We start from the raw sequence: 18709 nt of genomic DNA on the forward strand, positions 1-18709 counted from the left end.
TTTCTTGAGGTGCAGTACCATGTATATCAATAGTGGAAGCAGTTTAAATGTTTTCAAACAGGAAAAAAAAGTCTTAGAAGTCCAGAAAGATATAAACAACATAGTCTTCTTCTTTATTCTTATTCCTTTTTTCACTCCTGGCTATGCAAATTGGAAAAAAGTAGAAGGTTGTGATAGCAGTGGAAGACTCACCAAAATACATTTCAAAACTAAGAAAAAAATATTTAAATTGGTATTTAAAAAAATCAATAGTTATACTGACAGTTGAAGGCAGAGTGAATATGAAGTCATGTGGCTCTGAGGCCTGATCTTTTAAGCTGCTCCTAATTAAATGCAGCTTTGCTCTTACTGGATGTTAAGAGCTTTCCAGGTTACTGCCCGTATTAAAGGAAAATTAGATACTTACCTGTATGAATGTTGCAAAGTTGATTGAAAAAAGATAATGTGTGAAGACTGTCAAAAAATAATATTGCTGATTCATTCTAATGTGCTTAGACATTCCTGAACTCTGATGGTTCATCAGTACCTCATAGTATGGGTCATAATCCTTAGCAGATAAATGCTTAATCCGAGATAAATCGTAATAAATCCAAATGAGATTAGACCTTTACCAAAATACCCAATGAGTGGTGTAAAAACATGTTTGAGTGACTGTGATACATCAGTGGGAGTCACCGACTGAATTCTTTACAGAATAGCAGAGAAGGTGCAATAATACTTAAAAGCAAAGCAGAACTGTTCTGATCAGCACCACTCGGGGGCTGGTGTTGAGTGTTCTTCACCAGCCTCCCTTCTTAACAGTATTCCTCTGATCTGTGAGGCTTCATGGTTTACATCAGTGTTCTGTCAAAGTCACCTACTTTCTGAAACAAATGTTTTATTTATCTCCTCCTTCCCACTCCTGCTATTGTGATTCCGAATAAAACCTGCAGGAGCCTTAAGGCTAAAACATTCAGAGGGATCCACTGGCATTTTCATCCCCTCTGTATTTGGTAGCTTATGATATCAGGTTAACTCGTTAAGTATTTACAGTAAAGGACATCTCTGCACACCATTTTAGAAAATCAAAAAGCCACAGTTACTGAAAGTCATGGTTCTATGACTGACTAAATGCATTATGGTTAGAGATGGACAAAAATATAAGAAAAGCTGTTTGCTGCTAATATCCAAGATTGCTATGAAAATCTAGACTCTTTACCTGGAAGAAATTTTGCCTGCCTTTACTTGTGACACAAATATAACCTCTTAACCTACTAAATGGAAACAAAAAGCTGTTGTATTGAATAAAAAGTACTTCAGCTACATTTTTAAGTTCTTTATTCTGTAATAATAAAACCTCCAAGAAATTATATTCTAAAAAATTGTGTTGCCTTACATCCAAGGATTTAGAGAGAAAATCATCACAAGAAATCACTATTTAATAAATTGCAACTTGAATTAAATTCCAGTTGTGAATGAAGGTGTCCATGGAAGTCTGAGTTCCATTAGCATTTACTGAACATACTCCTCAGTAGTGATCCTGGGACATTGACTTCATGGGAGTTTTGACTGTGGGAAGAATTAAAGTTTGTATCTGATGTCCTCAAAGCCTTTGATGTGTTTATAACTTTTATAGGTCAGTTGCAAAGATAAGCTTTGTAATGGCTTTCTACACTTACCCTGGAAAAGCACTTACACTCTCTTTCCATTGCTTAAAATACAGAACTATTTACTTCTGACACTTGCTATTTGTTCCAAACACCGTGGTGTGCATTACCCGTGTATCGATTCACAAAGCATCCTCTGAGCGGGCAATTTCCTCGTACTGCTCTGACAGCACAGAGAAGCCACCAGATGTTGTCACTGTCTGACTTCGGCTGCTGCCGCCGTTTCATCATCAGGTGATGCGAGCACAGCTCTGCCCTGGGTGTTGAGATTTTAGCAGTGACCTGGGTAAGCGCTTCTCATTGGCAGCTCCCGCCCTCCATTCAGCCCAGGTTTCCAAACTGAATCCAAACAAGCAGATCCCGTTGTTGGTGGCTCCGAGGAGACAAAGGAACGGGGCGGGCGGTGGGAGGAGAGTGGTGAGCAGGGCGCTCAGGTAGAGACACAGAGAACACCGGTGATCTCTAGCGCAGGTGTAGAATGAGCACTCACGTCCTCTGAGCTGAGACTTCGCCTCACTTTCACTGCCTACAACACACGACTCATTTTTCTGAAGGAGAAAAGTAAGTTCTTATTGTAGAAGGCGTTTTTGTTGGTGGTTTTACCATGTAACTAAGAAATGAAGTAACATGATAATGAACTACATCTTTTATTTTGTGTAGTCTCTAAATCATGCATTAGCAGTCTTCAGTTATAAGAAACATTCACAATTACTTCCTATTTGAGCAGATCTACCTAGAATTCTCTTTTCATAATATCTACATTGGTCTTTACACTTCTCAAGGGTACAGAAGGCTTTCCTATGACTATTTTTGGTTACATTTTTAAAGAGTTGGTAGGAATATCCTCTGAATCCAAACTTGCATCATCAAGCCAATGCCACGTAATGATCATTAGTTGTACAACAGATCTTTCTCTACACCTGTGGAGAAATATTTGCACTGTAACCAGATCCAGTAGGAACTATAAAATGGTAGATGCACGTTTCTGGAGCATTAAGTACGATTTTTTTTTTTTCCTGAGACCTAAAAATTCTAGGCAAATAACTGAAATCCTGAATAGTGCAGCCTGGGTACGCCACAAATAAAAAAGCTGTGTAAGAGATGTCATTTTCTTGGGTATACAGAGCTCAAAGTGAAATGCTTATAGAAAAGCTGTTGTCTAATGTGGTGATACCTTATCATTTAATGGATTGATGCCCTTTTCCTGACTGTTGTTTGCAGCTGGACTTCTCAGTTTTTAAGAGTATCAATACCTCTTCAAAAGTTGTAGAGGCTGTAAGTCAGGAAGGATTTTCCATCATGCTGTCAAAATAAACACAAGGAAAATATCCAGTGCACCTAAAAGTACAGCAACACTACTTTGGGCTTTGGGTAGGAGAGAAGCACTCCGAGACTAGGACACTGGGAAGGGGGGCAGATGATTTAATATAAGAGAGCTGTGAGAAAGTCAAACTTGTTTACAGGAAAACAAATAATCTTACTTTAGCTTTGTCTGGATTTCTGACAACGACATTTCATATCTCCTCTGTTTAGAATAATTCATGTATTTTAGGGGTTGCCTGCACAGAGTGTATCACAGATCTTTTCCCTATGTGATAGCATGTCTCCAAAACAAGAGAATTTGGACCAAACTAATAGACAGATGAAGCCAAACAAACAAATTGCTGCTATGCTAATTTCTGAAACAGATGGCTCTGATCCAGCATTTGCTGGGAAATGCAATTCCTTGTCAATCTAACACAGAATCATGTCTGCCTTTCTGTAATCCTTTATGTATAGCATATAGGGAGGAATCTGGCTCAGGATACTCCACCCACAGCTAAATTTATACACAAAGAACTGAAAATCAGAGTGCATAAACAAATACAAATTCTGCCGTCCTTACTGGAAGCTGAGATTGGACCCTGTTTTGAAGTTTCAGGTGCAGATCTTCAAAAGGCCCGAGATGTTCAGTCTTGCCTCACTTTGTGGTAGAAATACCCTTGAAATTAATGCTAGTTATACATGGCTTGCAGCACTGAAGTAAACCAGGCAAGCTGGAAGCTAGAAGCTTCTAATTCTTTTAGACTCCAGGTATTTTATTTAAATATCTGAGATTCTGTTACTTTTAACCAAGCTACCTGAAACAAAAGAAGTCAGTAAAAAGGTAAATAATTTCACAGCCAGGTTCCTGGCCAGGCCACAGCTGAGGCTGTGGGTCTAACTCAGCTTCCTCAGACAGTCTGTCTTCACTGCTGCTGCATCTTCATCTAAATTTAGCCTAATGTTAAGAATGACCTACACAGCAAGAAAATAAACTGTTTGAAAAAATATAGGACAAAGCTTATGTCTAAGGAAAAGCTTCCCACAATGTTCTATTTGTGGCACACGATCATACATTTGTGTCACATCATCTTATCCTCTCCTTGATTGAAAAAGAGGCTTTTTAACCTACTGAAAATTCTTCCTCATACATCTTTATGGCCGAGGGTCACGGACCCAGTCAGAAACAGGGGGAAGCACCTGCACGGTGGAGATCAGCACAAACCTCACCCTGCCCGCCGCACTTCATTAATTTCCATTCCCACACCGGGAGCCACCTGGGAGGGAGCGCAGCTCTGCGGACCCTCCTGGCTGCGTTACTCCGGCTCTTCCCTCCCGGCCCCCCACAGGTGTTCCCTCTCCGCGGCCGCACCCCGCACAGCTGCCGCGGGTTCCGTGCGCCATAAGAGCCCTCGCCGCGCCGCCCCCCGCGGCCCCGGAGTGCTGCCAGCGGAGCATGGCGGCGGTGCCCCCTCACGCCGCTGCGTAGCGCCCCGCCCGCCTGCGCGGGAGACCCCGTCGGCACCGGCGCCACGTGCGGCCGCGCGCCCCCCTCGTGGCGGTCCCGCGGCGGCGGAAGATGCGCGGCCGGAGCGCGGTGAGCGGGGCCCCGGGGCGGGCGGCGGGCACGGGGCGCGGGGGCCTCGCCGCCTTCTCCCTTTTCCTGTCGGCGAGCGCTCCCGGGGCGCGGAGGTTAAACCCTCTCCTTTTCTTCCCCCTTCAGGCGGTGAATCCGCCCCCATGGCGTTGAGTGCCGCCGGGAGCGAGGCCTCGCTCGGGCCGGTTTGGGTGATGCTGCCTGCGTTCATTCAGCCCTAAACAAAAGGCTTGTTTTTTTTAAAAAAAAACAACAAAAAAGTAGTTTTGCGCTGTGTTTCCTAAATTAGGGGTTTTAGAATGACAGTTTATCCATCGGGGGCTTGCGGGGTGCGGCTTCCGGGCAGCGGGACCGGGGGCACCGGGCCGGTGGCCATGGCCGGGCGCTGCCGGTGGCCGCTCCCGGTGTCCGCGCCTGGGGCTGGCCGCTCCCGGTGTCCGCGCCTGGGGCTGGCCGCTCCCGGTGTCCGCGCCTGGGGCTGGCCGCTCCCGGTGTCCGCGCCTGGGGCTGGCCGCTCCCGGTGTCCGCGCCTGGAGCTGGCCGCTCCCGGTGGCCGCGCCTGGGGCTGGCCGCTCCCGGTGTCCGCGCCTGGGGCTGGCTTCTCCTTGTGTCCGCACCTGCTCACCTTCCAGTGGCTTCTCCTTGTTTCTCTACCTGTGTTACTGTGTGACGCATATGCGAGTTCTAGGCTCAGTCCCGTTTACTGTGATGAGTACAATTAAGGTGTTTTTAATTAAAGTCATTACCCATGACTGTAGTTTTAATTGCCTAATAGTTATTCTGGAAGTTAGTGCTGTTTTTATGCTGATAGCTTTTTTTTTTTTTCCCCTGCAGCAGGCTGATGGTGTATGAAGTATTCCCAGGTGTTAAAAGGTTGGCATGGATAGAGTTTAGACTTCTGTTCACTTCTTATGCCATGTATAAAAAAAAAAAAAAATCCAAAAGGAAATTCTATCAATGAACATTTGTGTTAAAGAATATAGATTTCCCTAAATATTTTCTCTGAGTTCTTTTTCAGTGTGATGGCACGCTTTGAGTAAGACTCACTGGTTGTGGAGGCTGGCTGGCAGTAAGGCTGCCTACGGTGATAAATCATCCTTTAAATTTCACCAAAGCAAGAGCAGGACAGCTCATATTGCATCACTTGCTCAATTTGTTTATTGGTTCTTAAGTAGGTCTCCCGCTGGCGTCATTGGAAGGTCGTTGTATCCAGTGGCACCCTCAGTGCTATTTAAGATTTTTATTATCTTCTTGTATTAATAGAGGACCACAGAATATTATTTAACGGGTGTATTGGAGGTTTGGTTTTGTGCCAGCACTCAGCCTTTTCTTGTAAGAAGGGCCAGGGAGAGCAGTTGAGAATTATTTTAATAAAAACAAAGCAGTAGTTCTCCCTGTTTTTTAATTCAAAAATTCTAGAACAGTATTGGAAACCTTAAACAAGAAAGTTCTAGTGGTTGAGAAGTGGAGCCTGCAACACATTCAAAGCAAAAATGAAATTGATAGTCTAATTTTACTATCCACCCTGAGTGACATCCGAAAGAGTAAGGAAGCCCAAATGATGGAAAGTAAATTAGATTTTTAAATTAGATAATGTTTGAAGATGTTGGAGTATTACTACATTTATTTCCTTGTTAATATTCTGAGATGTTTTAGGAAAAAGTAAGGAAAGATAAATCATACCAAAATAATTTAAATGACACTTTAAAAAAATCAATTACAGTGTGAGGCTTATTGCTATGCAGAGGAAGAAGCCTTTGCACAGAAATAAGCCTTTTACTTTATTCCACCTATTGAACAGAAAAGTGTAGACTAGGGAGAAAGTGCTAGTCTAGCTTTGGCAGTAGAGAAGCCTGGAAATAGTCTGAGGAAATGGAGATTGCATTCCATTTCAGCACTGCTGGTGAGTTACCTGGCACAGGCATGTGTATTTTTATCTAAGTTTTAAAGGGGTTTTGAAACACAGTTGACTTTTTTTTTCCATATGCAGTAAGGGCTTGTTATTTTTGTCTCAATATGGAGGTAACACCTGAAATTTTCAAGTTTAAAATGAATGGCTTTCAAGGAAGATGTGTACTGTGTCATTAGTTAAGAGAAGACTGCATTATGTGTTTTCTGAAAGGGGGAAAAGGTGATGCCCCTTATGAAGCCATAAGTCAGAAAGCTACAGGCAGGACAGCAATTGTCTGGAACTTTACATGTGGAATGAGAAAGGTGCTCTTGTGGGCAGCCAATTCTTCCTGGATAGTTTGATTACCTTATTAGTGTATTTTAGGAGGCTATAGACTTCTCTTAAATGTAAGGGTATATTTTTAAAAAAGTGAAATTTGGCTTCTCTGTGGGTGCAGAAATAACCTGGGAGATGGTAATCACAAAGAGTTAACATGTATCCCAATGGAGTGCTGGGTTTTGTGCCAGCACTGTAGGGGACAGGCAGAAGTTGTTAATTGCAAGTCACTTTGCTGTTTGCATTTGGGCTGGGGGTGGGAATTCCTTTTTTACCCAGGGTTTTTTTTTTGCCTAGGTATACTTGGGGTTTTTACAGCTGGGAGTCAGCAACTTTTTATTAATTTTCTGGAAATAGATGTGTAGCAAATAAGTTCTTAAATAACTCCAGGTTTTGTCAGCATTTTTCTTTTCTTGTTTCTATCAGCATTAACTGTTACTGTTCAAATCAGTCTAGTAACAATTTTGAAGAATGGCAAAAGTAATGAGAATGGATATATTTCATGAAAGGGTAGTATATAAGAGGAGAGAAGTAAAACCTTAATATTGCCAGTTAGATTCCTATTATCTGTAACTGCTTTCTGGCCCTAAGGGAAGTAGATACCTCTAACAGTAAAATCTGTGTGAAACAGCATCATATTCTTATACTGGTCTAGCTGCCTGGATAAAAGGAAAACATGTGGAGTGTAGCATTATTGATGTGGCAGTTTTATCAGGATCCATTTGTAGTAACTGTGGATTTGTTCAGGATTAATGGGGGGAGTGTATAATAATTATAATTCTGGCCCTGCAAGAATGATACTATCTAGGCAGAGAAGTGTGTGTCTCAAAACTAATGACAAAACATGCCTGCCATACAGAGTTAAAACTCTGTGGTATTTTTGTCACTTTTGCTTAGTTTTTGAATAAATTGATGGAAGAATCCTGCATTCAAGCAACAGAGGAGTTCAAACAAGGTGTAGGATTAAAGAGCAAACTGAAAAATCATGACTAAACTCAGTAACAGTGGCAAAATAATTGTGGTCACTTCTAATTAGCCTGTTTACTTCGTGGTACCAATTCAGATTTTTCTAAAAAAGTATATACGCTGGTGTTTTTTTAATTAGCTCTCCTTGATTTTTCTTACATATCTTAATTAAAAGTTTGGTGGTAGTTGTTAATTATGATGTACTTGTTTAGCCTTTTGTTTAGTCTTTGTTCTGTTTATGAATGCTGCCTTCGAACAGCACTGCTCTTACTCAAACATCTTGCACGATAGTTTTCCTTGGGGGTTATGGAAATGATAATCAGCCTTATGCTTGCTCTGTTTCCAGGTGCCAGAAAGACTCTCTGGAAACAGGAGCTCAACAAACAGGCATTTTGTGTTGTACCATCACCTAGTCCAGTTTGTTGAAGGTGGAATTTTAAAGTATTAGATTGGGCTATAATGATAAGCAATCTGCTAGTGGATTTTCATGTTTCTGCCTTGGTTGGACTTCAAAGTTCTGGTTTCAGTGACCTTCTTTGTTCTGTTTTGTGTGAAAAGAGGGTTGTAGTGGAGAATCTAAAAGTGCTTTCCTTCCTGCAGTCTTTTGTATTCTGTTGGGTTGTTTCCTCTCCAAACTCTGCAGTAAGTGTAGCATAGAAGCACAGAAAACTCTTAACCTCTTGCAAAAAGAAATAACATGTCAAATATTACAGTATATAACTGGATTCAGAAAGCAATTGACTTGTGAACCAGGCTTGGTGAACCATTTTATTCACAATGTCTTTTCATTACTTATTCAGATAATTGATGCAATGTTTGAAGTCCCTGAAGTGCACAGAAGCATCTGCAATTTCATTGACATAGTAAACTATTTTAGGAAAAAAGTATTTCAGTATCCTTACAATAAACAAAATGTGCAGCCTTTGTTTCCATAAAGATTTAAAGTTAATGCATGGGAGATTGTGTTTGGGATTTCCATAAATTAAGGGGAGTTCTCACCTTTCAACAGTTGGGTTTTTAGGACTGAAAAACAAGTGTAGTTTCTCTGTGGGTTTTTTCTGACTTCATTAAAAAAAGGCATTCTGGTGCTTCCCCCTGGTTATAAAAACTACTACTAATAAATGGTGGTATTTGTAAAACTGCTGACACTTCAGCAGTCGAAGAACACATTGAACAGATGCCTCCTGTTGCCCTCCACTTCAGTGTGTTTACTGGTGCTTCATGCAGCCTAGGTCATACTCTTGTTTTCTTGTTTCTGAGTGCTCCTGTAGCCTCTTCCCTCTGAATGCAGTCAGCTGCTCCCTGATTTGGTTTACATGCTCTTAGTGTCTCCCTCGGGTTCTCTCCATTCACCCGTCTTTCACAACAGGCTCTGCAAGCTTTGTTAATCAGCTCATCCATTTGCATTAGATGGTGGGGTTTTTTTTCCAGCACAAGAAAAATGGTTTTCACCCCTCACTGCTTGCTGTCATTCCTTAGTTTGGAGCTTCCTAGTTTATCATCAAATTTATCACTTGCTGTACTTAGAGATAGAGCTACTTTTCTGTGTTTTTTTTTTGCATGTGTGTCCATCTATGTTACCTGGCCCCTTGCCTGCCTTTATGAAAAAAGCTTATTTTTTCTTCTTGATTGATTCTTCCACTTGGTTCCTTTCATTTTCTTCACTGACTAGTAGTTCTATCACTTCTGGGATTTCATGCACTATTTCCAAGACAGTTGACTTTATTTGAACCATTGTCCTCCATATTTTCATGCAATGTATAGCTGAAGTCATTGCATCTTGCTCTTGTTAGTTTGTTTTCCTTTGTTTTTTTAGGCCTTTTTCAGTTAGGCACAGTCACTTGCCATAAAATACCTACATGGCAATGTTTTCTTAATGTCCAGTATATAACAGTGGATTTTTTGAGCTTCTCAACTACCATGTCTACTATATATCCTTTTGTATTTACTTCTTACAAATGCATAATTCTAAATGTCTTTTAATAAGTTGTGATATCTCAATTCATGCATTTTTGACATCCTTGCCAGGGTCTTTAGTTGCAGTAGCCCATGTAAAATCACCTTTTGCCAAGCTGTTGCTCGTTGCTTATGCAGAACTCCAAATTGTCAAAGGTATAGAAAAATGGCTATTGTTTAAAAGAAATAACTTTTATTGGAGGAGCTTTGTATGTCAAAAGAGAAGCTTTTCTATTAAGTTGATGTGATACAAAGGTGATCTGATACAGGCTCCTGTATCTAGGTCTGTCACTTGCCAACAGTTTTAATTGTTCTTCCTCATTCAAGTATTTCTGGTTTTGAATAACTTCTGTTTTGTTAAGCTCCTAGTTTTTCAAGAGAAATTCTTTCTCTACCCTGCTTGTCTGTTGTTCATGTATTCCCTGCTTAATAGATTTCTAACCCACTGGCAAGTCTTCAATAGATAGCAGAAAGGTGGAATTTCCAAAGATGCTAAACTACCACAGGTTTTGCAAAGTCAAACATGCTCTCATCTCTTAAGGAATTGCACAGCAAAACTGGATGTTGAAGCCTTAGAAAAGCAGTGTTTCCACAGGACAAGGTTCCTGCTCGCAGCCTTAATGTGTGAGATTATTTCTGCCATGCCATGATAAGAGATAAAAGCACTTTGTATACCCTTCCTGGCATCCTAGGTAACATCTCATAATCCAGACAATTTACTTTTGCTTGAATTGAGATGCTTGTTTGTGTTCACAATACCAAGCTTTCTGCTAATGTACTCATTGCTGAATTCTACTGCTCTAAAGAAATCAGCTTTAATTATGTCTTGGAAGAGTTGTTCAAATTTCTGTCACTCAGGGCTGCACACAGTGGTTTGCTCTGGAGCTCTTACTGGGCTCTCTGGAGCTCTTCTTGGGCTCTCTCAGCAGCAGAGAGCATGCAATAGCACCAGGATTGCTCTCTGCAGCTCTCCTTGGATGTGGCACCAGCCAGAGGAAGTTAATAAACACAACAGATGAAAGCAAGGAAGGAGTCAAAGATGAAAAGAGATTGGTAGAGAAGGAAAAAATGGCATTTCCGGAAGTAAGTAGCACATTAAGCAGATTGGGTCTGGTTGGTTTGTTTTGCTTTTTTTCTGTTCTGAGGAGGAAGCATGATATTTGTTGGCCAGAAAAGAAGATTCTGGAAGAACAATGTGCCTAGAAAGAGAGGATTAAACCTCAGCATGCTTAAAGATGGCTGCTGCATGTTTCACTCAGGGCTGGGATGTATCCTTACTGTCCTGTACTCCCTCTGGTCTGCATCAATTTTCTGTGTTGCTCCTGTAGGGGTCAGCTCAAGGATCTCAGACTTTTGTGCAGGTAGGAAGAACCTCCAGGAATGTCCACCAGGCAGCTTGTCTTAGCAGATATGTGATACAGAGGAAGGAGCAAGAAGCAACAAATACTTTATATTTGGAGTGCAATTCCATGTGATGGTGGGTGCTTTTCAGTCCATGAGATAATTTACACTGACTGAATGTCAGGAGGTTTTACTGTTTCACATGATCTGTGAAGCCTCTCTTTCCCAATAAGTCAGAGTCCTGTGATATCTAAACTGGGCTTATCCTGTCATAATAGGACAACCAAACTTCCCACTTCACTAGTGGGAGCTTAGGAGGAAGAGCAGTTGCCACTTTGCGTTTGCCACAGCTGGCAGAGTGACTGGAGAGGTGAGAAACTTCCTCTCCAGCCCAGATATCTTCCTCTGGCAGCAGTAAAGACAAACTGATGCCAGATTCCTTTCCACTTGTCCTCTGCTGGTATGTGGGGGAAGATATTAAGGTCAGCCCCAGGCTCCGTGTGCTGTGACAGCGTAGGTTGTTCCCTTTACACAGATGGTCTGGCTAATGAGAGTACATAGCTGAACAGTTCTGAATCAGGGTTATTAACACCCAGAACTAACTACACTTCATGGAACCATGGAGTTAAATCATCTGTAGTACTGGGATGCTCTGTGTGGTACAGACACTCATTTCTTGTGTGCCTCTCCATGCATCTTACTAGTCTTACCCTGCAAATGTCTGACTGATGAAAATCCCAACCTGAGATACAGTATTGGAGATAAGAGCTGGAGCTATACTGCCTGTTGTCTGTTTTTCCATCCACTTTCTCAATGGTACAATGGTCTACTTAGAAACTGAAAAGCCAGAGTTTTGCCCTCTGTGCCCCAGCCCTGAGCTTAAATGGAGCACCTGGACTGGGGTGGTGGTGGAGGCTGCAGGTGGAACCCATCAGGGTACTCAACCCTGGGAGTACATGGCAGTGCCATGCTCCCAGCTCTTCTTCCTTGCCTGACCCCCAGAATCTCATGTTGCTCTCTGCAGGTCACTCTACTGGAAACCTGTTTGAAATTTTGCCAGGTTAAGTTGCTTTTTGTAGTGTTGAACAACACATTTGGGATCTTGCAGTATGGGAATGTCATTGGCTGATGTGCTTTTTCTTTTCCTCCATCCTGTTAACCTGTCAGCTCTGATGCTCAGCAGTTGCAGTCCTTTCACAGAATGGTGAGGCTGAGTTGGTGGGCAGGATAGGAAAATGCTGAGGAGCAAATTTGGTACACTGGAGCATCTGGCCTGTTCATCTTAATCTGAATCTTACAAGCAGTCTCTTGTGTAGAAATTGTGAGGGTTTTTTTTCCTAGTTTCTTAAATAGATGAATCAAGTGAAGCCTCCATTAAGCTTGATTGCAGTGTTTTTAAAATTATTTCTATCTGGGTCTTGTGGAAGCATTTGGAGCAAGATTTTACTGTATACACTTACATGTTGTTTTTTTCCCAACATTCATTTTTAGTATCTGGTCTTATTTTGGTTTGCATAGTTGATGTGACTGTATCTGTGAGATTTTTTTTTTTCCTTCATTCATTACTTAAAAGCTTATGAAATGTGCAATAGCATCTAGTTTTGACAGATTTTTTTTAATAAATTACTGTTATGATCCTAATGATACAGAAGGAGAGGTTGGCTCTGCTTTCCACATGGAACAGCAAGTGATGAAATTCAGGGAGTTCATTACTGGAGGGAATTCTGCATCTGTCAGCAGCATGTGCAGAGCTGCAGTCCTTATCATGGCAGTGTTCATACCTGGTGCTGTGGGCACAAGCCCTGTGTACGGGGGAGTCTTGAACATACTGAGACCTGACTGATGTCAGTGAAAAGAGAAAAGAAAACCTTTGTGTGTGTCAAGTCATCCAGGTTGCTGAGGAATGTTCTGTGCTAGTAGGAGTTTCCTAAGCATCCAAGTCTTTGTGCCCATGTGGCAGCTGAGAAGTGACAACAGCAGAAATGGATAGAGCCATGTCATCATCCTCCAGGCTGGGATAGTCTCCCAACCAGCTGAAGAGGTTGGCTTCCTGAACAGATGATCGCTCCTAAATAATTGGCCTCATTTTCTATGTTGACAGTCTTCCAGTTAACAGTGAGGTCAGTGGGAGTAATTGGCTAATAGCTTCATTGTGTCTTAAATTTAAATAGCACCATTAACCTCAAAGGTCATGAGCTGAAATTTCCACTACCAAACCACAGAATTTTATGGTGTGCACCTATACTGCCCTGTTACTTTGGCAGAAAGCACAAAAAATGATGGAAGTAGTCTGGAGAAAGACACAGCACCAATGCTGGAGGGATTTTGCCATTTGTTGCCAGCAGTTGAAATTCTTTGTCAAATGTTCTGCAGCATTACTGATATCTTGCTTTCCTTTACCCACAGAAGTAGGACTCTCTACCACAGCAGAATAAAATCTTGTCCTTTTTTTGACACCTTTAAAAAAAAGTAATTTTTTTTTTACACTAGGTCTATGTTGGTTATCTGTGCTTGCTTGGAACATTTTTTAAAGTGAATTTTTGTAGTCATTGGGGCTATGGAAAATGTTAAAAAATAGAGGACTGTTTCGTTTATTATGTGAGTTTAAAGTTCCTTCATTGTACGATGTCAGAAGAACAATTAAGTTTTATCTGAGCAGAGCAGGGTGTCCCTAGGTGCAGGTTACAACACATACAGTGATACTATTAAAAGAAAGATCGTTTGTTATTGCATTGGGGAATCCTTATAAAACATCAGGAAAACTGCCTGGAAGAATATAAATGTGTTCAGGCAATGGAGTGAAATATTCTTAAACTGCAGGGTGATGGCCTGTAGCTGGATGGGTTTTCAGAGCAGCTGTTTTGATGCGATTGTTGCTTTTCTGAACAGTCATAAATTGGATGTACTAGAACCCTTTTTTTTTCTTAAGGCTTTGCTGTTTGGAGGTCCAGAATCAAAGCTTCTGTTATGAAAGTGAGATTATCTAGCCTAGAGTTCATAAAATAAACTTTGGGTTTTTTTTTTTCCTTTTGATCAGTTGTTTACATGCTTCCAAAGCTGTTAGGCTTTTTCTCTGTACAGACCAATGTAGTCTTGCAGGATCTGCTTTGTGTAGCTGTTATGGGTGTACTGAGTGTTGGCCTTGGGTGTGGGTCTGTGTCTGTGATAAACTTGCCTTGCTTGAATCGCTACTCACTGAAGTACTTATTTGTCCTTATGAACAGCTATCTGAGTTAAATCAAGGATTGCACTGTGGTGTTCAGAGACCCTAGTGTGGCCAAAGTTCATTTAGGTGAGGATCAGCTGAAGACCATCTGCTTTGGTCAACTGGTAAACCCATGGTGGGATTGGGCTGACCAAAGGTGGTCTTTCTGCTTGGACTTCCCCAGTGATCACTGGAGATCTCCTTAGTGTGCAGCCAGTGAAGAAGAGCATGATTTATCTTCCTCTCAGAGATTTGTTGAGCAGGACTGATGAACTGTGCCTTGGAAGTGCCCATTTCCTAGAACTTCCTGTACAAAGGGCTGGAGAGAGTTGCTGCCCAGCAGATGGGTAACCTCAGGTGAGGTAAACTCATCCACACTGGCCTCTAGGACTGGTAAAGCTCATCCTCTCACATGCAGCTTTTCTCCACAGACTGGAGGAACCACAAGCAGCCTGGCTGCTGCCTCACCTTTTACCTGCCTGTTCAGTGAAAAAAACAAATCAACTGCGGCTGTGGAAGAGGCAGTTCAGCACAGAAGTGAACTCGCTCTTGGGTGCCAACCTGCCAGCTTCTCCAGCTGGGCTGGAGAAATTCCTTGAAGCCCAAGCACTCAGTATCTATTGCTAGGTAATTGTCACATAAAGTTATTTATTAGGAAGGCTAGGCTGCAGAGCAACTCTTATACCTACTAGCATATTCTAATTTTTTTTAAAAGGACAGTATTAAAAATACCCATTGTTCATCTGCCCTACTTTAAAGGAAGCTGAAAATCATCTGCTGAGGTATGTCGCACTTTGCAAAGAGAAGTTCAAAGAAAACCATAAATCTGCATGACAATCTGAGAACCAGGTAGATAAGCTAGAGTCATCCCGATCCCAAGAGACGAGCTCCAGGAACTCAAGAGGCAAGAGGAGCTTCAGATTTCTTTCAGTTGTCTTTCTTTAGCCTCTCCTTGTTTTTGTGTCAGTGTGGAAAGTTCAGTGTTGGCATTGCTCTTCTCTTAAATACTGCATCAGTTCTGGTTTTTATACCCATTACCTTCTCTCTATTTTACCTTGTCTTATAATAAAATCGTCATTTCTGTAGTCTAAATTATACACCAAAGACTTGTGTGAGCCATATTCACAAGGGAGCTGTTTATCCCTGAGATTTGGGTACCTTATTTAGGCAGCTTACCTAACCTTTATTTCTTAAAGGGTAAAATAAAACAGATGTACACAGGAAGCTTCTTGAAAGTCCTGGCACTTTTACATACAGGTGTAAGCTTTGGAGCATGAGGTAAGCTTGGTTTCTGTAGTAAAGCCATTTTAAACTTCTTTCCAGCATCCTTGGTTTGGGGATAAGTTGCATGAAAGGGTTTACCCAGAAATTACTGAGGATTGGTTTTTTTTTAATGTACAAATTGTAATACTTATTTACCTTCTGCCTTCTGCTACTAAAATACTGTGTGTAAATGCCAGCTGCTCTAACAAGAAGTAATTTGGACAATTAATAGCTCTTGATGCTTTTGTTGTCTTCATTCTTTTTTGTATCTTCCCTGGTTCTGCATCCTTCCTGTGTAATTGCAAGTTGCAGGAGACATAACCCTTCTGCATGCTGCTCACAGGTCTCCTTTGATTCCTCCTGTACCTCTGTTCTGATCCAGCCACCTCACACTCATCCCCAGATCTCTTTCTGATCACTGTCTCAAAGCTTGGAAACATCAGCACATTAATCCTCTTTCAGGTTTTTATCTTTGTTCTTGTTATTGATATTATTTGGCCTGAGTGCAAGGTGTATAGCACACTGTATTACAGATGGGCTTAAAGCAAATCCATCAACTGTTCTAAAATTAGGCAATGCTGGTTGAAAGACCCTGTTCACATTTTTTATGAAGGTTTTTGTGCTTATACATAGGCACATTAAAAATGGCTGAACTCATGTAAATCTCCCTGGTAAGTCTGGACTTCTTCAGTGTCTAGGTCCTTTCATTATTTACAAGTAAATACATTTTAAAAATGCAGTCATAAATCTTTGAAAACATCTTCATTTGTGCTCAGATGAAACTTTGCTAACTGTATTATACAAAATTGACAGCAATGTAGAAATGTTTTAACTCTCCCTGTAGGTAGGATTGAGTTCTGCTTGTAGTGATAGGAAAGCAAGCTGTAGGATTTAAGATGTCTGTCACATGCAACTTTTAGTATCTCTGAATTTTAAAGGAGGAAAACAAAATCAGGGGACTGAAGGTATTAAGATCTCTATTCCTGAGCCAAAAGTAAAAGAACTGGAAAGGGGAGAAAGAATTACTGGTACTTCACTGCTGTGTTAACATGTTTACCTGCAGTGTATGCTGCCTTTTGTTTTCCAGTCTTGCAGTGCTGACAGTGGGTTCTTTAAAATGTGTTGAAAATTGGCCAGGCAGGACACACTGGGACCAAGTGGATGCTCTGTGTTGCAGAGCAGCAGGTCAGAGCTAGGGAGAGGAATGTGGGGCCAAGGACGTTGCTGGCCTTCAGACTTGCTCGAAAGGTGCTGAATCATCTTCTCCAAACCCTTCTTGCACTGCAGCAGAGCTGCTGGCCCCCTTCCCTGTCTGGCCTGTGCCCTGACAGTCACAGGAATCCTTTGCTGAGGTTACTCAGTGGCACCCATGCATGCCTAAATCTGTGTGGCTGCCCAGCTTCCAGTTGTGGCATTGAGGATGTGGTTCCTATCACTACTAAGGCTTCTCTCACCATCAGAGCTATTTACATCTCTTCATTTTGTTACCTCTGTGCTCTGCTGTGCCCTGGAGAGTTCTGTTCCAGTCTCCTGGCGTTCAAACATAAGTATCCACAGTGGGGTTTGCAAATACACACATCTTTAGAAAATTGGCATGTGATACTTAGAGCGGCTATGCAGCATCCAAATTACACATCTCATAAGGCATGAAAAAGAAAGTGGGCAAGCAACATTAAATAGCATATTTGTGCAAAACCAGCTGAAGTGTGATTTCTGTGGGAACTGTGACTACTTGCCTAAGCTTTGTGCATCTAAATTCCTCATTTAGGGTTGTAAGTATTTAGGAAGGCTTTCTGTCTTGTTTTGTATCTAGTGTCTAGCTCTTTAAGAAGCTAGAGTTCTGACTGCTCTTGATTCTTCTTCTGGGTTGTTTTGAGGTTTTTTTCCTTCTCTCTTTTCTGGGTTCAGATCCAAAAGGTGATAGTTTTTCCAGGTAGCTGTGTGTTATATTTCATCTCCTTGGCATCAGGAGGAATTTCATTGCAGCACACAGAACATTGCATCGGCAGCAGAGCTTGTACAGCTTGTCAGTGGGTTCCACAGCAGGGGCAGGGTAGGAGGCAGAGACAGGTTCCTGTGTTTCTGAGTGGATCATCAAATAAAAGAAATTAATAAAAGCTCAGGACCATGTCAGTCATCTTTTTCAACTAGTGTTTTTTCAGAAATTGTATGGTGTTTCTTTTTTATATGGGTAGTGTTCACTTATCGTGACTTACATATTTTGCAGTGAAACCTTAGAAATTTGACTCTGTTTCATGAAATACATTAATTCACTAACCTTTAAGAGTCTGAAAAACATTTTCAATGTCATGCAAGGTTAGTCTCAGTTACCACTCCTGCTTGATTTCCACTGGGCAGTTGGTAAGGTGTTTTATTTTGCTGGTTGTTTTTTAAAGTACTCAGTAGGTAAACAAATTATGTACATATACACTTAATTGTAAGCTGTTCAAGTAACAGTGGGGAAAAAAAACCCTTGTTGAGTGAGTAAATAACCTCTTTAGCCATTGTTTTTCCCTCTACCCCCCAGTCCCTGCCACCTCCTGCACACATGTACAGCAAAGGGCAGTCAGCTTAATTGGGCTGGTTTCTTTTTTTCTTTCCTGTTCTCATTGCTGAAATCTGGCTTTGGGTTAGATGCCATGAACAATTCAGCTCTGGCGTTCTCATCTGAGTTTGTGACTGTCAGCATCACATGAATTACACATTTAGCTTTTCAGTTTCTTGTAACTTCATGGATGGTTTTAAATTAGTTTTAAATTAGTTAATTAGTTAATTTCTTCTCTCTGTATATTTATAAGGGGTTTGCATACCTTTGTGTTCCCGTTTTCTCCTAGTGCTCTTTTTTAGTTAGTCATGCAGTGCATTTGCATGGGGTTATAGGTGGTGGAGGATATTTTAAATTATTATGAGATCTTCTGATGAAAACACTGTGTGAGCTCAGTGTTGCTGAAGACAGTGTTGATGTGGTATCTTGAACTGGAGGCTGTTTCCACAGAGGTTCTTGAATTACTGCATAGGACAGAACCGGGTGCTTGCATTGTGTAATGTCCTTTCCCTGCCTGTTATCTTTATTAAATCACTTTGTACATGAGATCCATCTCTTGCTCACACATGCCTCTCCTTGGTTCCTCATCCACCTGCACCCTCTCATCTGTCAAACAACAAAATATCTCTTTGATGAGAATTAAATATTAATTTTATGAGAG

At 41.4% G+C, this 18709-nt stretch overlaps 1 protein-coding gene across 1 annotated transcript in view; it reads left to right on the top strand.

Moving 5' to 3' along the window:
* The first annotated feature begins 4479 nt into the window (after positions 1-4479).
* Positions 4480-18709, top strand: part of ELAVL4 (ELAV like RNA binding protein 4) — an 80914-nt gene continuing 66684 nt past the window's right edge. Inside the window, exon 1 of the mRNA XM_053985564.1 lies at positions 4480-4545. Coding sequence (XP_053841539.1) covers positions 4528-4545 — 18 coding nt within the window. The 5' untranslated portion in view covers positions 4480-4527. The remainder of the gene's footprint in view (positions 4546-18709) is intronic.

Source organism: Vidua macroura, chromosome 9, assembly GCF_024509145.1.
Source record: "Vidua macroura isolate BioBank_ID:100142 chromosome 9, ASM2450914v1, whole genome shotgun sequence".
Taxonomy (NCBI): domain Eukaryota; kingdom Metazoa; phylum Chordata; class Aves; order Passeriformes; family Viduidae; genus Vidua; species Vidua macroura.